Below are 26,459 nucleotides of genomic sequence, written 5' to 3'. Positions count from 1 at the left end.
ACTATTCAGCCAAGGCATGAGAGAAAGTGAGAACTAGAAGGCATTGGGGAAAGGCTGCAGCGAGATATGAGAAGGAGCAGCATAGATGGCAAGAGACCCTACCTAGGCTAATCAAAGAGGGGGGAGGGAATGTTGGGATAACAATAGGAACAAATTATAAGTTTGTATGATTTTGCATGTATTTATTGCTTTAACCTGAATAATGTTCTAAAAGTTAATAAAGAAATTAAAAACAAATGTTCTCCCTATTTTCAAACTCCCCAATGTTTTCAGAAATGCATGTATCATCAATATTATCAAGTTAATTGAGCATTTATTAAATATCCTCCATTTGAGTACCAATTGTTTATTTGTGTTTGAGCTTTAATAAATAATCTGAGTCCTTTATGGTGTATGCTTCACATGGTAGTACTCGGACAAGGTTGCTGCATGTTGTGCAAGTCTCATTTCTGTTTTTTGTAAGTATTCAATCAGGTTTAGACTCACTGGTGAAGGGATCTTCGCTGACATCTGAGGGTAGATGCCCAACAAACCATAAGAATGTAAAAAATCAATATTGGATAGAAACTTAAATGACTTAGAATGACCTTCTGGGTACAGACTTTGATGGGAAGGCAAAGCCAGCTTCCAGTCCTAATTTAATATACAATAGTAGAGGGTGTGTATGCTACGCTGGGATGTTGTTACTGGACATAAGTTATTGCTTATGTGCAATTCTTTTGTGTGGTATCTGCCAATACCTAATGTAAGAGCAAATGTGCAACGCCACAGTAGACGATTCTAAGCAAGCACAAATGTAGCATGTTTCAGTGATGTAGTGCAGAGGTGTTTCTCTGAGAGGGAAGTTCACACATGTTCATTGATATTTCCCCACTTTTTCTTTGGATTCATGATATCATGGGGAATCTTTGATCATGTTGCAGTAAATGGGCATCTTCCCACAGGAACTGAAAAACCTGTATTCTCCCATTCCTCATGAAACCAGCTGATGACCTATGTATTCTAGCAAACTATTGCCAAGTTGCCATTACCCCATTCATCAGGAAGATCCTGGAGATGTTGGATCTCACCAAACATCCTTCACAACAATCACTCTTATTTCTGTCCAACCAGAGGCACTGCAACAGCCTTCCTCTTCATGAGGAATGAGTGCTTCCATTCTCTAGATCGCAACTGCTGAGCTGTTCTGCTACTATTGTAACTAGCTGTGGCCTTTGATGCTGTTGACCATGACACCCTCATTGACAGCTTGAAAAATACCATTGCCATCAACAGCAGTTATCTTAGGTCTTACCTAGCTTGCATCTTTCCTGTAGAATTGAGGAGCCCAAACTAGTTTGGACTCTTTGCTCTCTGGGCACCCAGAATTTACAATTGAGTGGTCTCCCAAAGTCCCAAAGACTCCTTTTTAACCTTTAACATACAGCTTATCTGCATCTCTCAATGAAGCTGGTTGCTCTTATTTTCCTGCGCTTTTCATACTGACACCGGTGGGATGTAGATTGTATTTAAGTTGTGCAACAACCCCTCTGTGATATCCAATTTGATTACTTTTGGCCTCCATTGTGTCAAAAACTGGATGAACAACCTCTGCCTGAAACAACTGAAACTACAAGGGTTATTATTCCACCCTCTCTACCTTTCAATGGATGACACCCTCTGGATCTCCTCCGACTAAGAACCTGGGTGTCTTTTTCTATAGCTCTTTCTCCTTCACCCCACAGGTTCTCAGACTTGCCAAGAATTCCCATTTCCAGCTGCAAATTTTCAAACGTATTCACCCTTTCTTGACGAGTGCTCCGGTCCTCTACATAATCAACTATTATACCAGCCTTTACATCTGCCTCCCTAAGGCTGCTGCAGATTCTCCAGGACAAGTTGGCAATGCTTATCTTCAGACTGAAGCCTATCAAACACATAAAGCCCCCCCTAAAATACCTCTGTTTCCTCAGTTTGAGCTAGAATTGCCTTCAAAACCCTTTGCTTTTGTTGTTGGGCCTATTGGGGATCAGGTCTTTGGTAACTCCAGAAGAAAGTATTCAAGTACTGCCACCCTAGAATTTTAAGATGTACTTCCTCTAGAGGTCTGATCGTCTAGCTGCCTGATCGCCTAGCTGCCTATGAGGAATATCAGTGGTAGGACGTTGGGGGCAGTAGAGGCTAGCCCATGGAATCCACTCTATATCAACTCCTGATTGGAAGACAACCATCTTTGTTTTGGAGCAAACTTCGAGACTTTCCACTATGAAAGGCATTTGACTAATCGTTCCTACTCCTGCCCCTGCCTTAGTGGCTTGTTGTCGTCATTCTTCTCCAAAACTGGATAGGCAATGTGCCTTTGAACCACTCCTCCTACCCTGATCTACTAAGTGCTTTTGCAGTGGCGGTTCCCTAAATGAGCCCATTGACACTGCACACTTGTTTATCCCACTATTCAAATTAACCAAATGACGAAATACAGATTTAAACATAATGAGCCCTATTCTGGTTCTCACCATGCTAAATGTCTCACGCATTTTGAAATATGGCAGCATTAGTAAGAGTTTTGCAAATAAGTTTTAGTTTACATTTACAGGGGTCTGCAACGTTTTTACTCAACCAGATGTTTTGGGCTACACATCCAATTAGCCCTACCTGGCGTAGTTCATCATGAGAACGTTGTACAGGACATCCACTGGTTTCACACCCTACATTAAAAGCTGCACAGACCAAGGGCGGTTAGTGAAGCAGTCCACCAGTAGTATGTGAGACGTTAAGATTTGGCGCCTTATTCATTGATGTCTGTCAATAATCCTGACTTTGCGGGACTAAGTTTAGTAAAGCAGAGCAATAGCTACACCATACATATTAGATCATTCCATTGTTCCATATCACCATGTTACCAGTGAGCATGGTAAGCAGTTTACCAGTGTGTTTTGTTTTTTGTGTTGGATTCCTTTCTAAACACGGTGATATAATGCCAACTCAAATATTTATGCTCTTGCTCATTCTTCACTTTCTAAATGTACATGTTCAAACCAATACTGTTAATTCATTGTGATTTGTAGACCTGCACTTGTGGCTGAATAGTTTAACAATGACTCACTAGCTGATGTCACCTATTTTCCTGTCAGTAATGCTGTTGTAACTTTTCGCAGGAAAATCTTGAAAGATCTCTCTTCAGAAGACCGGCGTGAAGAGGACGAAGAAAGTGCTGACTCTTCTGCTGTTTCTTCCATGTCTGGTCCCACATCCATTTACCAGACTAGCACTGGACAATACAGTAGGTCTTATTAAATCCCACATGCCTAGACTATAGAAGCCCTTCAGAATGTCTGTGGCTTTGACCTGGTTGATGCTGTCATCAAAAATAGAACATCCGGTTTTAATAACTGAGTGCATGTAATAGGAATCGTACTAGTTATAGAGATTTGGTTCCAACTCCAGTGCAGACATCATTTAGTGTTCTTATTTTATTTGTATTGCGCCACAGCCCGTGGGCATCCAGGCGCAGAGAGAGAGAAGTGTGAGGCTGCTACTACATGATAAGTCATATTGGTTAAAGAGTAGTGTTTTAACTGCTTTCTAAATTCGAGGTGGTTTTCAGTTTTACGTACTATTGGTGGCAAGGCATTCCAAGCTATTGCCCATCGAACGTGGAAAGGCCGACCAAGGCCCCTGGCACGTTTGACCGGGTGTTTCAAAAGACAGCTTTCGGCAGATCTCAGGTTTGTTTGGGGATGGTATGTGCTTACTTGCACTTTCAAGTGCACAGGAGCATTCCCGTAAATACATTTGTGGCAAGTCGTTAATAGTTTAAATTGAATACGAGCTGCCACTGGTAACCAATGTAATCTTTTCCGTGCTGCAGTGGTTGGTTCGAAACGTTTCATCTGAAAGATGATACGTGTAGCTGAATTTTGAATTTTTTGTAATTCTTGGACATCTGACCTGGTTGCACCTCCCAGTAGGCGTTAGAATAATCCACTCGAGGGAGTATCACGGCCCTCACTAACTTAGTTCTGTTTTCTATTGAAATTAAGGGAGCAATTTGTCATAGCACCTTGAGATGATAATTAGTGTTTTTTGTGATAGCAGCTACATGGGCGTTGCAATCCAGGCTTTCCTCCATTTAGGTCCCGAGAGTCTTAACTTTGGGCACAAACTTTATTTGGCTGCCATCAATGATAAATTTGGCATACTCCTGGCTAAGGCCTGCTCTCGCGAGTCTTGGACCAAACAACATAAGCTCTGTCTTGGCTGCATTCAAACACAGCCAGTTGGTTGACATCCATCCTTTGATGGTCAGGTACGATGTATCCCGCAATAGCTGATCCTTCTCGTAGTCCCCAGTGATTTCTAGGACCAGTTGAAAATCATCTGCATAATTGCAGAAACAAAATCTATCAATGTCAACTCATTGCATAATGGTAGAATGTCATGATGCCTACTCCCGGAGAACCAGTCCAGGACCAGCGTCCCCGGAAGCAGACATGTTCCCGGGGAAAATGCCAGCAACCCCTAGTAGGGGCCCTATGGACACTGTCCTGGCGCCTCTGGCGCCAGGCTCATTTTGGACCTCAGTCCTGGCGCCATAGGCGCCAGGCTCATAAAGGGAGTGTTTATATGAACTTACCTGATGCAGACCGTGCTGCCAGATCCAGACCTCTTTGAGGCCTGAAAGGGACTATTTTACCTGTGGGACTATTTTGCCACTCGGGCGTGGCCGGGGAAGAATATGTACCTGGAACTACTTTGGGGGCTATTTAAGCCACGCCCAGACAGCAGCTCACGCTTCGCGTTGTTCTGCACCTAGCAGCTGGACGCTCACCGTGTCTGCTCCTGCATCCTGACTCCAGCCACACCCGCCTCCATCCTGGAACACCTGAAAGGAAAGAAGAGAAGGGAAAAGGTGAACAGAAGAACATAACCTGCTTCTACCCGGAGTCCGGAGTCATCACGCCGGCGATCCTAAGGGAAGACATTTATATTAAAGACGCATCGCGTTGCTCGCTGCAGCGCCGCGTTCCACTCACCTGTTCACGAGGCATCTCCGTGCTCCTTAGTGACCATCTGCACGATCCGCCGCATACCTGCGCCTAAGGGGGAAGAGAAGAACAAAAGATGAGCAAAAGGAACATATTGAGGAAAGCCAGATTTTCGCCATAAGACTTACCTGATTATTGTTGGGAGAAACTTTCCTCATCTCGGGTCGGCGCCGCTTCTTTGGCAGTACCGTACCCCGGCCCCTATGGGGAAAAAAGACACACGAATTAGTGGGTGAATATAAGGACATTAAAGGAACCACCCATCATAAACTCACCTGAGTTTACCTTCGGCGAATTGTTTCCTCTACGCGAAATCTTCACTCAGCACCTGTGATAAAAGGGATAAGAGACGGACTACTGAATATAAAGGCAAATAGAAAAGGAAGCCAACTCTTGAACTTTTACAACAGTATACTTACGGCACCTTGCCAGGAAAGTCAAGTAAGCTTGGATCCTCACCAATCCGAACACCAGTGAAGTAACTGGATATAATCGCACCCCTGCACCAGAAGCAGGATGGAGAGCTCGTCCTTTCAAACCTTAAGGTGAGAGTTAACGGGGAATTTCGGAGGTGGTTTGAGGAGAGTGAAAGAGGGAAGTGGGAGGCAGACGCGCTACTCTGCAGGTAGTTAATCCCCTTTCTCCATCTGCAGAAGGATTCTCCTGTGAGTCAGACAAGCGAGATTTGGGGGTCCTGTCCAGTCGGTCTTCCGAGTTCTGCGCATCACCTTAGAAGAGGCCGCAGCAGTCCAGACCTGGTCAGCGTCTCCGTGGGAGTCAGGTGAGCGTTACAGAATATAAATGTTGAATAGCAAAGGGGAAAGACAAGCCCCCCCTGTGGCACCCCACATACGATGGTTTCCACATCAGGGGCATTGTCAGCCCAATAAACTCGCGAGAGACGGCCCTCCAGAAAGGATCTGAGCCATGTAATTGTCTCTGGAGTCCTCCAACTGTAGCCATACGCTCCAACAGGATTTTATGATCTAGCAAGTCGAAAGCTGCTAATAGATCTAGTAACATCAGCAGCCCCGACTTGCCATGTTCCAATTTTGAGAGCATGTGGGTCTGGAGGTCAAGAAGAGCACTCTCCGTACCGTGGAAACTCCTAAACCCAGACTGTTTCTCATGTAGAATGCCAGCAACGTGGACATGAGCTTGGAGCTGCACTGTGGCTACTTTGTCAATGAGTTTAAGAAAAAACAAAGTATTTGTAATGGGCCTGAGATTAGTGGCATCTGAAGGATCCAGTCCTGCCTTTTTTTAGTAGAGGTGTCACTGCTACATTCTTGATAGATTGGGGGATAAAAACTACTCGGAAGGAAGAGTTCATATATCTACACAGGAAGGGAGCAAATAGTTCTTTATGCTCCAATATGATTTTGGATGGGAGTAATTCTCCAGGACAATTAGTAGGATGCATAGTTCTAAGTATGTTCTGCATCGCTGAAACCCTGCCATATTCAGGTCTTTAAACCGAAAACCCAGACTTTGGTCTTGTTGAGTTGGACGGACCCGAACTGGAGTTTGTGCTAACTCCACTTATAGTACTTTGGTTGTGAGTAGTGGTCATTTTAGGAGGAGCTTGTAGTTCCTCAATTATTTTATGTTGTGCTTTCCGCAGTTTGTATGAAAAGGCTTTCTGCACTTTATTGCAGTCATCACTGGTTGGTTTAATGGAAGGAATAGCAGCAATGGGTTTCTCCCATGTTCTAAAGAGGCGAAAAAGTTATTTTGTTTGGTCCCCAGCTGAATTGATCTGATCATTATAAAAAGTCCTTTTTACTTCAATGATCTTATTTTTGTAAGTCCTCTCTAGCAGTTTCCACGCCAGTAAATTTTTCTCAGATTTATCTTTACACCACTTTCTTTCCGCTTGCCTTTTATTAGTACGAAGTTCCGCTAACTCAATAGTGAACCATTTATGTCATTTATCTCTAACAGTATTGAGTTTAAGTGGGGCGTGTTGGTCTAACATCTGTAATTTCCCGATTATAGCTGTTAATAAGGGTCTCTGGTCCGTCAGAATCCTCTGTTGTCATCATCAGTTTCAATATGTGAGTGGTCCATACCGGGGCAGTTTTGTCCTTAAAATTTCGAGTATTGGCTAAGCGCGCAGGTTCATGTAACCTTCCTACTTTACCTGGTAGTTTCAGTAAACAAACAAATGAGTGGTCTAACCAGATACAAGGGGTAGTGGACATATTCTCGATGGGAGGTTGCTACTCCCAATCCAGTCAAGAATATGATCTTTATTATGTGTGGGTGTACTAATCATTGCTGTTTTCTTAAGTAAAAACAAGTTGAATGCAAGAAAATGTCATTGACTGGATTAGTGTTTTCTTGCTGTTTTAAAGAAACATTTGTTAAATTAATTTTGGTAAAGTTTATTCGTAGTTCTTAACCTCACATTTGTTCATGATCTCAATGTGTTATTCTTCCTGGTCATCCACGTTTGTGTTATGTCTCAAACAATGGGTCTTTTATCATTTTACTTCAGTGGAATGTTCAAACCTTCTTTGCTCCGGTGATGCCAGAAACCTTACATCAGGTGATCCCAGAAACCTTACATCAAACATTTACAATTAAATAAAACATATACAGTGGTTAAAAAATCGTGAGCTCTGTATCTTTGGTGAGAAGAGCCTGAAAATGTTGCTCCAGAATCTCTTTAGTGGTGCATGTACTCCAAAGGCACTGTTTTCTGTGAGAGTACCCACGCAGTTGTCTCGGTTGACTCACATTTTTAGTGGCAGTTTCTCGTTTGGAATAGCCTGCTATAGACAGGCAGTGGTGTTCAGTGAAACCCTGCATTACAAATCAAGGACTGAGTCAAACAGTGGAACTTTGTTCCTTTTGATAGAATACATGGGTTCTGTATGAGACCATGAATGGTCATGGCGTCTGCCTGTTTGAGCAGTTGGCAAACTATGATGTGGATAGTTTGTGAATGGGTGTCTGGATTTCTAGCTGTAATCCACATCCTGAGTTGGAGACCAAGAATGTTTGAAAAGGTCAGCCCCTCAATGATTGTGTGGATGCCAAATGTTTGAAAGGATGTACTCCTGTAATTGGAAGAGGTGTGCACCAAAGTTTCCTACCTAACCAGATCTCCATCCGTACCTTATTTTATCACAGAGGCTGTAGAGGGAAGACTGCCAGTCTGTGGTGTGGGGCCTGGAAGAGCATTTCAAACCAGATAGAATCATCTCAAAGCTGTTCTGTCGAAATCCGCTGGGCTTTCGACTGACAATTCGGAGGGCGACTCTCCGCGTCGTCAGCGTAAGTCCAGGGGGGTCTCGGTCCTGGAGTGGTTCCCGCCATTCCTATGCCTCCTTGAGGCACTTGCGGAAGCGCCATCACCGGTCGCCTTCCTCGTCCGAGGACTCCACCAGATGGCAGGTTGCTTGTCCCAACAAGCATTCTTCTCCTGCAGCAAGGAACGTGCTAGGGCCACCGCTCGCACGCCATTGGGCTCGGGCAGTCGGCGCGATCATCGGGAGCCTTCGAGGTCCCGATCGGACAAGGTGGATCGCTATAGCCATGCCCGCTCCAGGTCCCGGTCCTCGACGCCCTCGAGACCGGTAGAGCCTGCGAGGTCTTCTAAGAAGACGTCGACGCCATCGGCGCCATGTCTGTCGAGGGACTCTCTTGAGGCTCTGCCTCCGAGGAAGTCCTCGGCACCGAGGCCGTCGAAGGAAACACTCTGGGCACCGCCCTCGAGGACTGTGTCAAAGCCATCGGCGCCGCACTTTACGTCGACGCCGATTCCGTCGAAGCCCACGGCACCTTTTTTGGAGGTTTTACCAGAGGTACCCCGTGCATCTGAGGAAGGCCCTGAAGAAGTCGGTAAGGCCTGTATTTGAGCCTTTTTCTGTGCCCTCTTCCAGGGATTTATTCCAGCCTCTGGATTACATCTCTGAGGTGGATGAAGGGTCTGAGGAAGGTTTGGTTCCTGATGAGGTTACTGATGACCTGTTATCTGGCCATATCCAGTTGGAAGACCTACGTCAGTCTTTGCACAATGCCAGTGGTCTTGATACCTCCCCGGAGGGTGAGTTCGGCAGGCCTGAGCCTGGTACGCATGCTCAATCTTCGTCGAGGGTGACCGAGTACTTGGGGGTGGACTGCGCCACCAGTGGATTTTCTGCAGGATGGCCTGACGGAATCCTTGACCAAGGTCCACCCACTGACCCGGTGCTGTCATTTCATATGGCTTTACAGAGCAGGGTGGCGGTGGCTTGGACTGCTCCGGAAGAGTCTCCCGGCTGTCGTTGCCGAAAAAAATACTGTCCAGCCAGTAGCGACCCCGGCTACTTGACTACGCGCCCCACTCCCGAGAGTTTGGTGGTGCAGGCGGCTACAGACCCAGCAAAGCAGGCGTCGTACCCATCCATCCCTCCTGATAGGGACAAATAACGTTTCGATGGCTGGGCAAAGAAAGTGTTTTCTTCAGGGGGTATGGGTTTACAGGCAGCCAACTCTGTGTGTGCCTTAGCACGTTTCACTCACACTCTGTGGAATTGTGTGTCTTTGGCGGCTGAACATATTCCCGAAGGGGTGGAACGGGGTGGCTTTCTTGCCCTCATTCAGGGTGTCAAGGATGCCATGTGTGAATCCGTTCAGTCGGGTCTGGACATGGCAGACTGTGTCAGCCGGTCCATGGCAGCGAGCATCGTGATGCGCAGATTTGCGTGGTTGCGGAAGTTGGGGTTTGCTCCTGACGTACAAGCCCGGCTTCTCAACATGCCCTTTGATGGTGTTCATCTTTTTGGCAGCAAGGCTGACGAGAGCCTTGAGAGGTTGCAGACCTCTAAACTGCAGCAAAGTTGAGCGCTGCAGTTCGCCAACCTCTGCCTTTTCATCCTAGGGGACAGCAATGGAGGGGAGGTTCCTTTCAATACTACTCTTCCTTTGGTAGATCGAGGGGAGTTGCAAGTCAAAGGGGCCACCGTAGGAGTACCAGAGGTGGAAAACAGGGTACTCAAGGTGCCAAGGCCGCTCGGGCAGTTGCCTCTTCGCCCTCAGGCACTGCCGCAGTCGCTTCAGTTCAGTCATGAGGCCATGTCCCATGGTTCGCTGGTTGGGGGAAGGCTGGCGCAGCATCTTGTAGAATGGCGTGCCATTACTTCAGATGTGTGGGTTCTGGAGATCATAGCCCACGGCTACTGTCTTCCTTTCCGGCAGAGGCCTCACGACCATCCATCAGGGAATCTCTCTTTTAAGAGTCTGGATCCGCTCCTTGCGCAGGAAATCAAATCCCTGCTGGAGAAAGGCGCGATAGAACTGGTGCCTGTAGCGGAGAGGAGAGGAACAAGGGATGGATGGTATTCCCCATATTTTTTGATCCCGTAAAAAGACTGGGGGGATTGAGACCCATCATGGACTTGCATGGTTTGGACAAGCTCCTCAGGAAGGACAAGTTCAAGATGGTTACTCTCAAGTCCTCCAGGCGCTTCAACTTCAGGACTGGTTGGTGTCTCTAGACCTCAAGGACGCTTACTTTCATGTGCCGATTCATCCCAAGCACAAGAAGTACCTGAGATTCGCGGTTGGCGACTCGCATTTTCATTTTCGAGTCCTGCCGTTCGGATTGACCTCCGCCCCGAGGGTCTTCACCAAGCTCATGGTGGTGATGGCAGTGTATCTCAGGAAAGGGGGGATTCACGTCTACTCCTACCTGGACGATTGGTTGATTAGGGCGCGCTCCCTGAGTCAGTCACCTGCCACTCCCGCTGGGCTTTTCCCTCAACTTGAAGTCCTATTTCACACCTACCCAGTGGCTCCAGTACATCGGAGCAGTGCTCGACACATCCCTGGGGCTGTGTTTTCCTCCCCAGGTGAGGGCTCATCACATTCTGCAGATGTTAAACAAGTTTCAACATGGCCAGAGTCTCCCGGTGTTCAAGTTCTTGAGGTTGCTTGGCCTCATGGCATCCTGCATTCTCCTGGTGCCAGAGGCCAGGCTGCGGATGAGATCTCTGCAGTGGGCTCTCAAGGTGCAGTGGTCACAGTCCTCCGGCAGGATGTCGGATCCCGTTCAGGTGCCGCCCTCGGTCGCCCAGGATCATCTATGGTGGGCCGTCGAAGGCAATCTGATGAAGGGGGCTCCATTTTGGCTACCCTGGCCGGAGGTGACGATCGTGACGGACGCATCCCTCACGGGATGGGGAGCTCATGCCAACGAGTTGACAGTCAACGGTCGTTGGTCTCCATCAGAGTCCAGACTCCATATCAATCTGTTGGAGCTGAGGGCTGTCAGGCTAGCCCTGAAGGCTTTTCTGCCGTCTGTGCGGGGGAAGACTGTCCTGATTCTGACAGACATTACAGTTGCCATGCACTACCTCAACAAAAAAAGGGGGCAGGGTCTCTCCCTATGTGCAGAGAGGCGATGCAGCTCTGGTCCTGGGCCCTCCAGCAGGAAGTTTCGATCTTGGCAGTTCATCTGGCCGGAGACGAAAACGCGGCGGCAGAGCACGATCTCTCGCGAGTGGGAGCTGGCTCAGGAGATTCTCCTGGAGATATTCGCCCTCTGGGGGACCCCAAAAGTGGATCTCTTCGCCTCCAGTGTCAACCAGAAGTGTGAAAGATTCTGCTGGCGAGAATTTCCTCAGAGGCACCTTAGGGGACGCATTCGTAGTGGAGTGGTCCTTCCCACTGCTGTACGCGTTTCCTCCAGTCCCTGTCATTCCGCAAGTGCTGCAGAGGTTACAGAGGTTTGGTTCCCGAATGATCCTCATTGCTCCGGCATGGACGAGGAGAACGTGGTACCCAGACCTTCTCGACATGTGCATCTGCCCTCCACGCCGTCTTCCCTACCGAGATGATCTGCTCTAACTGGAGAAGGGGGGGGGTCAGGTTCTCCATCCAGAGGTCAAGTCCCTCAATCTTCATGCTTGGCTTCTGAAAGGTTGAGACATAAGGGTTGAGATCTCCCTGAAGATGTGATGGAGGTGTTGCTTTCGGCCAGATGGCCGGCAACAAAGTCCCTGTACCTTTGCCATTGGAGAAAGTTCTGTGACTGGTGCAGGGTTAAGAATGTGGATCCTTTTTCGTTGGCCCACAAGGGCCTGCAAGTGGGTACCATTAAAGGTTACCTGCTCGTCTGAGGAGTGTTCTCATTTTAAAATTCCTTTGATTTCTCAGTTTCTGAAAGGGCTCACTAATGTGTGCCCACTGTCTCCTTCCCAGGTGCCCGGTTGGGATTTGAACGTGTTTCTAAAATTCCTCATGGGAGCTTCGTATGAGCCTTTACATTCTTGTCCTTTGAGACTGTTGACCTTGAAAACTGTATTTTTAGTTCGGCTTACTTCCGCTCGCAGAGTGAGTGAGTTGCAGGCACTTTCCATTAAGCCACCCTTCAGAGTGTTCCATAAGGATAGGGTTGTGTCAGAATTTAATTTAAGCCAGAAGGTCATTCTTCCGATGTTCTATCCTCCTCCGCATCCTGGTAAGGAAGAGGAGAGGCTCCATCGGTTGGATCCTAGGAGAGCTTTAAGTTTCTACATCTCAAGCATGACCCGGGTCAGAGTGGACGATCCGCTCTTTGTAGGATACGCTGGAATGCATTTAGGACAAGCTGTTACTAAACACACTCTCTAGATGGATTATCTTGACAATTTCTGAATGTTATAGCTTGGCGGGTAAGGATCCTCCAGTAGCCATAAGGGCCCATTCTGCTAGGGGTGTGGCTGCCTCTACTGCCCTGCAGAGGGGTGTTCCCATTCGTAACATTTGTGAAGCAGCCACATGGGCCTCTGTCCATACTTTTGTAAAACACTACTCCCTGGATTCTATCCATTGGCAAGATTTGGCCTTTGGCAAGGTGGTCCTCTATTCTGCAATTTAATTGGGCATTCTAAAATTCTAAATTCTTTTTCCACCTCCTTACGTTGGTACTGCTTTGTGAGTCTGTCATAGATGTGGAATAAGTCGGAGGAACTAATCTCTTCGAAGAACAAGTTACTTTATTACCTGGTAACGTTCTTTCGATGGGATGTTACGACGACGTATTCCACATCGTACCCTCCCAGCCTGCCTCGCTAAAGAATTTCTTATGCTATTGCGGCTTCCATTTCTGCAAGACTTTCTGTAGTTATACTGGCAGAAGATTGGTGCCACACATTCTGGGAATAAACTACAACTGAGGCTACAGGTGTCGTGCGTCCTACTTATAACATCCGGTGACGTCGGCTCGACGGAGGCCCTCAAGGACAACTTATCGACGTCATCGACGCAGGATGCAGACGCCTAAAACTTTCCGAAGCCACACAGCTGTGGCGATTACCTGTCATAGATGTGGAATACGTCGTCGGAACATCCCATCGAAAGAACGTTACCAGGTAAGAAAGTAACTTGTTCTTCCTAAATATCTTGAGATGATTTCCTTGCTTAATGTTGCTGTCCTTGAGAGGGGCACTCTGATCGAACACTCATTTTTATTTCTTTATCACCCTTCTGACCCCACAATATCTTTGATACAAAACTAATATAGTTGTGCTGTACCTTCTCCGATAGGTGTAGCAAAAGAGGCAAGGTCCGGGAGTTGATTAAATCTTTTGTTACTAATCTGGTGCAAACAGTTGCCCTCCCACTGTTCGAACTGAGAGAGTTATTACCTGTGCAGCACTACAGGGATCTTAACTCCCTCTGCTGTTTATTTTATACATGAAGCCATTGGCAGATTTGATGTGTGGCTCTGGGATGAATTGTAATATGTTTGCAGATGGCACCCAGCTGATTTATCACCTTAGACACTATGTTGATAACAGAATAGACTGCTCTAAAGAATGTATGACTCATGTAGAAGACTGGATGGATGCTAATAACCTGCAACTTAATGATCAGAAGACTGAAATTCTCATTTGTAAAAAAAACAGCACTGTTTGGTAGCTAAACAATCAGCTTCTAGATATCTCCAGTAAATCTCCTGCTGCTCAGACCTGGTGTAAACACCACTTGCCATCATCATTGGGACCATCTAGTCGGGGTCGGACTGGGACAAGAAATGGGCAGAGTCATCCAAAAAAAGTGGCCCACACCCTCGCCTCAAAGTGGCCCACCCCTCGCTGCATGACCCTTTACCTCTGGCATCACCTGAAGTGATGTCATTTGACCCCACCCCAAAGTGACATCCCGGGAAGTGATGAAACACAACGTTTCACCCCTTGACAAAACAGGAAGTGGCATCAAATAGCATTGTTCCTAAATGCACCAAATCACTGTGAAACCAAGCAGACCGCCAAGGCCAAATGATAATGTTATTGTATAGCACTTACGCTTAAGCTCTTTTTATAGAACAAATGCATACAATATAACCCAACCTATGTTAGTACTCATTTATCGACCTAAGAAGGATGAAAGGATTTTTGAAGAAAAAAAAAATTGAAAAAAAAATTCTATTTTCTTTTTCTTTCAAACCGGCCCAGGCATGCCCAGAAACCGGCCCCCACACCTCAGGGACGATTTCAGCCCGGCCACTGGCTGAAAGACCGAGGGGCCAATCCGACCCTGCATCTAGTACAGTCTGCAATCTGGGAGGGTGGTTTGATTCTGAACTGTCGATGGACAAGCAGATAAGTAAATTAACTAGTATTTTTTTTTTTCAGTTAACCCTTAAGATTCATTATTTTACTTTTTCAGCTAAGGTAATTGATGAACCAACTTGTCGCAGGTTGCATAAACTATTGCAATTCCGTCTGTATGGGTCGTCCTAAGACGTTACTTGTTAAGCTGCAGTATACTCGTAAAGCAGCTACAGGTTGCTGCTTCATCTGAGTTCAGATCATTTTTCTTTTGCATTTCAAGAATTTCACTTGCTGTCAGTAACTAAACAGGTTGAATTCAAAGCTTTGTACTATGTGCTCAATTCCTAATATTTTACAGGATATCCCTTTATTGGAAGCCGCTTGTTACCATACAAACCAAACAAACAATTTAGATCAGCATCTGCTGGATTATTGGTCATCCCTTGGTTTAAATATCAAAAATGGGGTGGGAACTGCTACACAGTTAAGGCAGCAAAAATTTGGAATATGCGATCATCTATGCATTTTCTTGAACATCATATAGACTGTGGATAAAACTGAAAACGTTTTTATTCCCATGACAATTCTGATCATTTACTTCTTTCTATAAATATATGTTGGGTGATGAAATTCTTTAAGAATTTGTAGTGCCATGATGCCCCTTCCATGGGGATATGTCTGGTCTTTAAACCTTTTATTACCTACCTACCATTTCATTCATTCAACAGGGATTGAAGCAATTGCACATGCATGTGCAGTCCACAACACACATGGGCACACCGTTCTTCATTCTTTGGCACATATTCTTTCTGGTGGATAGAGCATTGGTAGACAAAAGGGTCAAATACTCACCTAGGGAATAGAGAGGCCAAACATGCTGACTTTGAACCTATTGCTGATACCCTAGAGTGGTGCTACTCAGTTGTTCCATTATGCAGAAGATTGCATCCTGGTGACCGCTTTATTGGAGCGAGCGGAGCTTTCCATGTTGGGAAGAGATTTGTGAAAAAAACCTTTTTAAAAGCATGTTTTCCTTTCATGCTGCTTTGTAAATTGTTACATTGTTCTATTTTTCATTTTGCGATTGTTAAACAGAAATCGTTGAACTACTTCCAGTTAACATATGACCGCTCAAGATCGCAGCACATACTGGAGGATAATGATTCTCGCACGGATGTAGTAAGCAGCTCCGTTTGAGCTCACTGAATATGCTGGCTCAACTCCCCCAGCCTGAAAGGTTCTGGGTACCTCTGTGGCCACAAAGGTGCCCTCTTGTCAGTAAAGTGAGCCATGAGTCCGTGTACAAGTGTGTTTTGTGCTTCAGAACATTTTAGGGGGCTTCTTATCGGTAGAAAGGATGCGCCAGTGCAACAGTGTCGCACTGCTGCCTGCAAATGTGCACACACACCTTGGTCGTGGCAGCAACTCCTGAGCTCCATGTGTGGCACTGCCATTCCCCATATTCAGGCTGCCAGATGCCAGCTGTGATGGTGCAAAAACCTCAGGAGATCTGCCGCTCAGCAGCAGACTGCCACCCATTTAAGCAACTCCCACCTTGTGCCCCATTCCTGTGGCTACTTGCAGCAGTCTTGTCACGCTCGTTATCAGGGAAATTAACAGTATTTGTTTTAACAGTGAAGGAACGTAGACCTCAAAAAAGGTATCGGCACCCACAAATATTAACCACAAATGTGATGGTAGGGGCCATTTCGAAATACCAACAGCTGACCTCTTTGCCTGATGTTAAAACAGAATTAAAGACATGCTCATTTATTTTTTCAATGCCTCGTATTGATTTTGGTACAGGTCTTAAGCCATGTTTGTGTGATATGTCACTTGAAGGGTTATGTGAAGCATTTATATCTTTTACTAAAACATGGAAGTGTATTGTGGTGTTTTGGATAGAGGGCAGATATTATAGAGCATATAATACACACAATTGTTTTTTTACGCCCTGAAGTAGTGTATTGATTCTGAATGGTCTTCAAACGAAGAGAGGGACCCTAGGATATAGCGCTGCAAGGTCATCCCTGGTACCATACAAATTGACTGAACAACTAGACCTCGAGCTTGTGTGTGTCAAACAGTGTTCATGATTCAAGACAATGCCGTTCTACTTGCTAGGAAGGCAAAATTATCTTATTTACGGTTATAATGAAAAATATAAATTTTATTAGCAGCATCAAAAAAGAACATCTAAACCTTGCATGTAGATAGTGACTCGTGCATGATAATGCTAATTTTGAAACATCAGGGAAATATATGGTCCAAAATTGGTTGACTAGACATCAAAGAAAGATTACAAACACACAAAACAATATAAACATTTTAACCATAGAGTAGTGCACACAAAAAATAGTTAATTCTGCACGATGTCTAACATACAAAAACACCCTATTGATAGTCAATTGTTAAAAACAAGTCTAGGGGCAACCCAACATGTTGATTCCTTTCAAACAGTATAGAAAGTCTCTGGAAATTCCTTAGGGGTAAACAACTTTCTCTGTTGTCTGTAGCAATGCCCTTATCAACCACTGATCTAGTAAACTGCATTCCAGGGGCCGCCAGTCTTGCATCATGAAATCGCACAATAAAACAGCTTTTAATTGCGCTGTTCTTTTTAAAAACACCAAAATATGTATCAACCTTATTCTGGTCTGGATACATGGCTTACCTCAGGCCAATTAATGGGCTGTAAGGTGGTGTAAGTGTGAGGAAATCGCTGCTTCCTCATTTTCTCCTACAAAGACACAAACCAAAGTAGCACTTAGTTGATTCTACTAGGGGACATTATTATTTTTATTGTTCCTTCACTCATATTCTGACTTTTTACACAGATTCATCAGTTAAATAATTTACAAACAATGAAAAAAACAAAAATACATTTACATAGAAAGTAAAATCTACATGAAACATGGTATGCTATGCTTCTGATTGGTCAAGATACATTAATAAACTGTTTCATGAATTGCATTGTGAGTTGTAAACTATTTTTATGAGTTGAAGTTCATTTAGCAATTTCAATAACTTGATTGACAAAATTTATTTACCTGCCAAAAGCCGGTGCCAAAAATGACTGTTAATCCACTCGGTGTGATATACACATCTGGCAAAATATTTCTTTTGCTAGCGTTGCTTTCCAATTTATTACTAGATGTCTGATATCTTGGACATATCCTTCATCGTATAGATCGCATTCCCATGCTTTTTGGTCTAAATTATTCCATATTCTCATGGTCTCGTTTGTTTTAACTAAGTATAATCAAAACCTTAATAATTCAGCATGCCTTTCGGGGTTAGTACATCTTCTTAGATAAGGCAATATGTATTTGCTAGGTTTTTTTGTGCTCTTCAGTTTACACAATTGCGCTCTGGTTGTTATCCAATCAGTTCTTAGCAAAGCGTGCTTTTCTTGATCAGGATTTTCAATCTGAGTTTCACATGTGACCTCACAATTCTGTAAAATTTGATCTGCATCTTATTTTCAAATTGGACACGGAATCACTCTTGGATGAATTCACATGGTCACCTAAATTCTTGTTTAGAGTTTTTTTACAGGCATCCAAAATGGATCAATATACATGTAGCAATTTCCAGTGAAAATGAGATTGGAGTGAGTATAAGCCCAATTCATATCTCAGACCTGCAATGGAAAGGGACATGGGTAAACTCATTTTTTTTTCTCCAAATACAGCCCTTCATTTTAGCCCAGTTCATTTTACGTGCACTTTAAGTTCCTTTTCATACAAGATTGAGGGTATATCTTTCCCTTTATCGCGCTTTATTTGAGGTAGTAGCAAAAATCTGCAGAGACTTTTTAAAATCTTTCTTTGTTGTCTTATATATTGGGTAGTTTTTATTTTTACAAATGGCAGGTTTTGATAATTCAGACACCAGTTAGGTAGTTTCCCACTTTTAGACTGATTACTAAAGATCATTGTGTGATTTGGCAGGATAAATAACAAATTAGTTTATCTTCGCATATTCTCATATATTTCGATGGTCTTTAACAGATGTTGGAGCCCAACAGAAGTATACTCTATTAAGGCAATGTCATCAGAATATGCTAAAACGTGCACAGGGTTATTTCAAATCCTCTGACAGACAAGTGAAGGGGCCAACAGAAATCCTGCCAAGTAGAGATTGAATAGATATGCGGCTAATATGCACCCTTGTCTTACTCCATTTGTGGTGGATATTTCGGACGACGAGTCACCTCTAAGATTCAATCTCACTCGAAAGGTTATTTGATGGTGAAGAGCATCTATAACTACCAGCAAACCCCCACTTTCTTAATTTGTTCCATAATTTGGCTCTGTTCACCAGATCAAAGGCTTTGACGAGATTGATCAGAGCTATATATGTTGGATTTGATTTGGAGCAGGCACTTTGGTCTTTGAGTGTAGAGATGATTAGGCCATTCAACGAGGTAGAAAGGCCTTTCCTAAAGCCAGTCTGTTTGTCAAGAATCTTTGTACTCAAAACTGAGTTCACTAGATCTTTAAACACTAGGCCTGAAATGATTTTACTGTCAGTCAAGGAGGGCTATGGGGCGGTAATTGCTTGGATTTGTTCTGGCCCCCTTTTTGTAAATCTGAATGACAACGGCCCACTTCCATGACTCAGGCAGATGTTGCCTCCTTATGATTGTTACAAAGAGGCCATAGACAATGCTAGACCAGGTTGAAATGTCTGATTTTAGAATCCTATTTGTAAGGTCGTTGGGGCCTGCTGCTCTAGATCTCGAGGATTTTGCAATTAAAGACTCAATTTAATTCTGAGGTATACTGAGTGACCAAGTGATTCTAACCCTGTCTGTCAGGGTGGGTATAGACATTGCCGGGATTTCTCAGAAATATTCTACCCAAGAATGGCCTGGGATGGGGCAAGCTTGTTGCATCCCTTCGGATTGTGTTTGGCCATTAATTATCAGCCAAATATGTCTAGATTGTGATGGTAGGAGATCTTGTAGCTGTCATGATCTCTGCTTCCAAAAGGTCAGGGTTTTCCCAACTCCCTTGGAAGCAGATCCATAACCCAGGTTCCGAGTGCCAACCAGTCCCAATTGGGACCTTTTGGACCCAGTCCTGGCGCCAGTGGCACCAGGCTCATAAATATGCCCAGTCCCAGCGCTGGAAGCGCCGGGCTCATAATGCTTGGGTGGACTTACCTGCAGCAGACCATGCTGCTTACTTGCCTGCCAGTTGAGTCTCTGATCCTCTTCTGTTTGGAACTACTTTTCCTGTTGGGTGGGGCAGGAGCCACTCCCTAGATTCAGAACACTGGAACTCTTCTGGAAAGCAGGAACTCTTTTCTTAGGCGTGGCTGTGGAAGGAGACACCTAAGCACTACAGGAGGCTATTTAAACCACACCCGATGGATGAATCTTGCTTTGCGTTATTCTGCATCCTCAGCAGCAGAACGCTCATCGTGTCTTCTGCATCTGATCCTGGGCCTAAGGAAAAAGGCTTACCATTCTGAATCCAGTCTTCAGCAACACCTATAAAGACAAGAAAGAACAGGTTAGCATTACGGTCTTCAGTGACAGCTCTTCACTTACCTGGTCCATCGGCTGTCACCAACGCCTCGCGCTGCATTCCGGCATCTGAAAGACAAAGGCTTACCTACTCTTCGTGCGCTCCGGAGGTCTTCACACTGCATTCCGGCATCTGAAAGACAAAAGCTTACCAACTCTTCGCACGCTCCGGAGGCCTTCGGCGCTGCATCCCGCATCTGAAAGACAAAACAAGGTGCGTTTAAAGACATTGGGGAACTTTAATACTCACGTGCCATTACTCCTTTCCACATCTAACCCAGTGGGTATTCCGGCACCCTGCAGCCGCCCCGAACTTGTACCTGCAAAATAAAAAGACAGTTAGAGTGCATCGTGAAGCAGGCAACAAGCGCTTACTTACGTGCTTCCAGGCGCTTCTATTCATCACACGGGCTCCATCTTCAACTCACTTCAGCCCGCCATCCGCCATCGCCGGAACCCTGCAAAACAAGAGACATCATTACTAAAGACTTTAAAGACATTAGAATTACTCGAAACTTACCGTTCGTGCAGTAAACGACAGACAGCAGTCCTCTGAAGTCAAGAGGCCTGCTCCCCTTATCCAGTGAAGAAACTGGTTACAGCACCCTGCCTCGAGGCAGATGGAGAGCACGGCGTTCACTTACCTAAGGTGAGAGCGTTAACCTTTGGGGTTCTACAGGAGAAGAGAAAGGGAAGAAGAGAGAGACATTCAATAACCCAGTTCATTAATCCCACATTTTCTATCTGCAGACATCTTACCCTTCGAGCCAGACATACAGTGCACAGAGGTCCAGCCCAAAGAGCCAGCCGTGTGTTACACATCACCTTTGAAGATACGGTATACGCCCAGTCAAGACCGGCGCCTCTACGGGAATCAGGTGAGCGTTACAGTAGCATTGTTTGAACAATACGGATGTTACTTGTGAGTCTCTGCAAGCGGGAACAATGGCAGTAAATATTTCTACGCCTTTTTTGTTTTCTTTTCAAACATTCTTTACTGAGGCCTTCTTTTTTTAACTGCTCGAAGATTTCTTTAGTTCTTTTTTTTTGTAAACATGTTTTTTATTATTTTCAACAAGCAATAAACTTCAACACACGTGTTCTCCTCAACATTTCTCCCACCCCCCGGAAGAGTTTGCGTCCTCCATGTTGTCCTGTTCGGGAATTCTCACTCACGAGCTATATATTTCCGATATTTTAATGTTGTGTGGTCACTATTGTTCCATATAGTCCGATTTCAGGTATTCCAACACTGATCCCCATTCCCTCGTGAAGGATTTGTTCTGGACCTGGAGATGGTTCGTGATCTTTTCCATGGTCATCTGGGACCACACCTTTTGCAGCCATGTGTAAGTCAGTGGTGGGTCTCGTTTCTTCCAATTTTGGGCTATGGTTGCCCATGCCGCTATGACCATGCCCATAAAGCTCCTCCATTGAGCTTTGTGAAGTTTCTTGATATAGGGGTCTTTGAATCCGCACAACCACACCCTCGCCCCCATTTGGCCGGCCTCCGGGTATATTTTTGTCATTTCCGTCTGTACTTCCTTCCAGAAGCTCTTCACTCCCTGGCACTCCCACCAGATGTGCCTCCAGGTTTCTACGACCTGGCACCCCCTCCAACAATGGTTCGACACATCCGGGTACATTGACCCAAGCCTCTCTGGGGTATAGTGCCATTGGGTAATTCTTTTCAACCACATTTCTCTGGTTTGGCCAGCCCTGGTGAGTTTGGGGATGCCTGCCCACAGTTCCTCCCATTGCTGCGTGGTGATTTCCTCCCCTAGTGTGGCTTCCCATCTTCTCATGTACGTCCATTTGATTTCCTCTTCTGGTGCGCAGATGAAGCTATACAGCGAAGACACCAGCTTTTTGTCACCTGGGTTGGTTATTAAATATGTCTCAAATGGTGTGAGGTCTCTTGTGGCCGCCTGGAAAACCTCTGGTGTACACAGCCAGTGCTTTAACTGTTCATATTTATATCGGTCTGCTTCTGTTAACTTCCACATATTTTTACATTCTGCAAAAGTTCGTATTTCATTGTCTTGGATCAGTTCCCCGATTTTCCTACACCCTGCTGCTTCCCACTTCTCAAAGCCGCTGGGCTCTTGTCCTGGTGGGAACTGTGGATTCCTGCAGATAGGCGTGAAAGGGGCCAGTGGGGTAGTCATGATTCCCTTTCTGGTTTGGATATCCCAGGCGTTTAAAGTAGTTCTCATGACATCACTTACTCGAAGGTTCTGGTGTCTGTGTTTATTCTTCCACAGTAGGTCCTCTAGGGGGGTCCTAGCGACCTCCCTATCTTGCGTTACCCAGATTGTCTGTTGGTTCTCCCCCAACTATTCCTTCAGGACGCATGTTGGGCAGCCTGATAATAATTCTTAAAGTGGGGAAGGGACATTCCATTGGCCTTTATCGGTGCCGTAAGAACAGCGCTGGCAACCCTCGGGGGTTTCCTGTTCCACACAAATTGTGATATGGTTTTGGGTAGAGATCTGAAAAAGGGGTCGGGGACTGAGACTGGGAGAGCGTGGAAATAGAGTACCCTGGGGAGTATGTTCATCTTAAGATTGAATTCTTCCCCTCCAAGAGATCTTTAGCAGGCACCATATTTCTAGATCCTTCTTGACTCTAGCCAATAGGGGGTGTAATTACTCTTATACATCTTGTCCACCCTGTGTGTGTGAGTGTCACCCCCAGATATTTGATGCCCTCCTCGGCTATTTTTAGATTGAGCTGGCCCGCCACTGCTTCTATTGATTCCCTGTTCCCGGCTAGGAGCATAATCTGATTTTTTGCCTATTGATCTTCAGACCTGAGATCCCCCCAAATTCCTCGAGTGTTTCAATGATTCTTAGTAATGAGTTCCTGGGGACCTCTAAGGCAAGCGGCATGTCGTCCGTGTATGCTATGACTTTGTTGCCTGCCCGCCATCTCTATTCCTCTCACCTCCACTAGTTCCCTTATCTTGATTAAAAGGGGTTCCAGAAATATGGCGTATAGCAGAGGTGAGATGGGGCAGCCCTGCTTCGTACCCCTTGAGATCTGCATCCTGTCTGACTTCTCCGTTTATGGCTAATCTTACCTCTGAGGAGTTGTAATTAGCTCTTATCATATTTATAAACTGATCCCTGTACCCCATGTGCTTCAGTGTTTTGAAAAGGATAGACCACTCAACGTGGTCAAATGCCTTTTCGGCATCCAAGGATAGTAATATTGCCGGTGTTTGGGTAATGCTTATTTTTTCTATCGGATGGGTTACTCTTCTTAAGTTGTCATGCGTTTGCCTACCGGGGATGAAGCCTGTTTGATCTGTGTTTATTAGGGTTGTGAGGTGAGGCGACAATCTGGCCGCCAGCACCTTCGTGTAGATTTTTGCATCTAGATTTATTAGGGCTATCGGGCGATATGAGGCCGGGAGAGTCTGGTCTTTACCCGCCTTGTGGAACACAAGGACTTTCGCTTCATTCATGGAAGGAGTTACGTTACCACTGTTTTTAAATGTATTGAGAAGCCTAGTCAGGACAGGGACTAATGTATCCACATATTTTTTGTAAAACTGGGCCGTGTAGCCGTCCGGGCCAGGTGCCTTTGATGTTGGGAGGCTCTTTATTGCCTTACTAACCTCCTCTTCTGTAATCTTAGAATCCAGTGCCTGCTTGTCCTCGTCTGCTATAGTCGGGATGGGGATGGATTGTAGAAACCTGTCTTGAAACACTTCGTCAGGGTGCTCTGTAGCATACAACTCTTGATAATAGGCTTTGAACGCTTCCCCTATCTCCTTTGTGGTCGCATGTGGCTTTCCTTGTGCGTCTTTGATGTTCAGTATCGTCATTGTTTTCTGCTTTTCCCTGAGTTGTCTCGCAAGGAATTTGTCTGCCTTGTTGGCCCTGATGTAATACCGTTGTTTTAAGTAGAGGAGTGATTTCTCTGCTTTTTTGTTGCGCAGCATCTCTAATTGTCCCTGTACATGTTTCATAGCTTTCTTGAGGCTCCTTGTCGGATGTATTGTGAGCTCCCCTTGAATTTCTGCCAGTTTCTTCTCGAGGGTTCTTTCCCATTCCTGATGTTTGTCTTTGGTGGCCTTTAGCGCTATTATATGTCCCCTAGTCACTGCCTTAAAGGCCTCCCAAACCGATCCCAGTGGGACTTCACCATTGTCATTTAACTAAAAGAATTCCTTAATTTTGTTCCTTAGTTCCTCCCCCAGTACTTGGTCCATTAAGATGTTGGGCGGCATTCTCCATCTCCAGAGGTCTCTCCCCCTCCCGCAGGTCTGAATATCTAACCATAGTGGGGCGTGATCTGATAGAGCTATTGAACTCTCTTCAACCCCCGTGATCTTTCCAACCAATCCCTCTGACACCCAAAAATAGTCAATCCTCGACATCGTGTTGTGCACGTGCGAGTAGTACGTGAATCCACTGTCTTGTCCTTTCAGTTCTCTCCAGGCATCCCGTAATGCCATTTGTTCCATCCTTTGTTTAAGTTGTTTGGATGGGGACCCGTACCCCTGTGTTCCCCCCGCACTCCTGTCCAGATTGGGCTGCCAAGCCAAGTTCAGATCTCCGCCCAGTATTATCTCCCCTTTTGCAAATTCCTCAAGTTTCCCCAGGGTGTCTCTAAGGAATCCATCTTGTCCCGTATTCGGGGAGTAGATTGCCCCTAAGGTGTACCTATGACCATCTATTGATAAATTAACAAAGGCAAACCTCACCTCCTTATCCACTCGAGTATCTGAGATGTTTGCCACCAGGCCCACCTTTGCTGCGATCAGCACTCCTGCTCTTTTTTCTCCTGCGTTCGCCTGTGCCCAGATCGTATAGCCTCTGAGCTGTACTTTCTTTCTGTCCGCAGACTTTGTGTCTTGGAGTAGGAGAATGTCCGCCTTTTCCTTTCTCACCAAAGCCTCCATTTTTCTCCTTTTCACCGGTGAGTTCAGGCCCCTTACGTTTTGTGAGTAGATTCTGATCATCCCCATCCCGTCTAGTCTACTGCTTCTGCTCTCGTTCCCGCCTGTTGCGACCTCTTCCCTCATCCGGATATTCCCCCCTTAGCCCCCTCTCCCCCCCAACTGTCCAACTCCCCCTCAACAATAAACCAAACTTTAACTTCTATCCTGAGGAGGGCCAGGGCCCCCATGGATGCTTTGGCGTTCCGCCCCTCGCTCCCTGCCCTCTCATGACTCTGGATTAACTGTGCGGGGAGTCCTAAACCCCGCGCCATCCTCTGAGCACTGCGGTGTTGTTCCCAGGTTCCCACCAGGCCACTGAATACATGGTGCTCCGAGGTTAACTAATTCTTCTTTCTCCTTATTGACGGAGGAGCCGTGATATCTTATTTCATCTCACTAAAGGACCCCTGAGGGATTACACCGCTCTCCCCCGCCCTGCTGATTTCTTCTTTTGTCGCACCTCTTCCCATCCTCTTGGTCTCTTGTGCTGATTCCATTTCGTCCTGTCAGATCTCGTATCTGTTTCATCTATTTGCACATCGATTATTTGGAGGCCTTCTTCACAGGTGGTCACTCTCCTCTGCTTGCCCTCCCACTCAAATAGTATACCAAAGGGGAAGGTCCATTTATATCCAATTTCTTTCTTCACCAATTCCCTCACCAACGGGCCCATTTCCCTTCTTTTTAGCAGTGTTGCCGATGCCAGATCCTGGTACAGTTGGATTTCTACTCCGTTCATCCTTATGTGGTCAAGCAGCCGCGCTTTCCTAAGTATCAGTTCCTTTTGTGAGTAGGATGTAAGCGCCGCTAGAATGTCCCTTGGTCTCTCCCCTGGGGCACCTGTTCTTTTCGGCCCCACCCTGTGGATTCTGTCAATCCCTATGTCCGTTGAATCTTGAGCCTCGATTATGTCTCTAAATACCTCTTGCATCGAGACCTTGATCTTTATCCGACACCGTTTCGGGCACAAACTTGATGCGGATGTTGGATCTGCGAGAACGGTTCTCCAGATCCTCACACTGGATTTTTAGGTTATGGGTGAGTCTAACCAGATGTTCTTGTGTTTCACTGCTTTGTTTCGCCTCCTCGTCTGTTTTGTACTATTCTCTCCACGGTGTCTGTCCTTTCCTCCAATTTGGCCACATCTGTTTTCAACTCTTGCACCACCTGCTTCAAATCGTTTCTCATCGTGGCAAATTGGTCCTGGACTATGGACATGAACCTGTCTTGTAGCTCTGCGAACCAGGACCGCATATCGTCCTTTGAGGGCGGTAGAGCGCTTTGGTTTGGGGCGTACGTGTCCGTCGTGTGCTCTTCGCCCGCCCTTTCTTTTGCGTTCGCCCCTATATCTGAGGCCCACATCTGGAGCAGATTCGTGTCTTGTTTTTGGGATTGCGGCGTGGGCTGTGAGGTGCCCC

General features: G+C 45.8%; 1 protein-coding gene across 10 annotated transcripts in view; it reads left to right on the top strand.

Annotated features, from left to right (window-relative positions):
• ATF1 (activating transcription factor 1) overlaps positions 1-26,459 on the top strand; it is a 935,797-nt gene that overhangs the window by 714,484 nt on the left and 194,854 nt on the right. For all 10 annotated transcript variants that reach the window (XM_069653441.1, XM_069653442.1, XM_069653439.1 and 7 more), the window contains one exon: positions 3,138-3,262. In XM_069653441.1, the coding sequence (XP_069509542.1) occupies positions 3,138-3,262 (125 nt within the window). The remainder of the gene's footprint in view (positions 1-3,137; positions 3,263-26,459) is intronic.

This window comes from Ambystoma mexicanum, chromosome 3q (assembly GCF_040938575.1).
Source record: "Ambystoma mexicanum isolate Mex_15411 chromosome 3q, UKY_AmexF1_1, whole genome shotgun sequence".
Classification (NCBI taxonomy): Eukaryota; Metazoa; Chordata; class Amphibia; order Caudata; family Ambystomatidae; genus Ambystoma; species Ambystoma mexicanum.
Note: the sequence above shows the minus strand (reverse complement) of the source record. Positions and strands in the feature narration are given on the sequence as shown.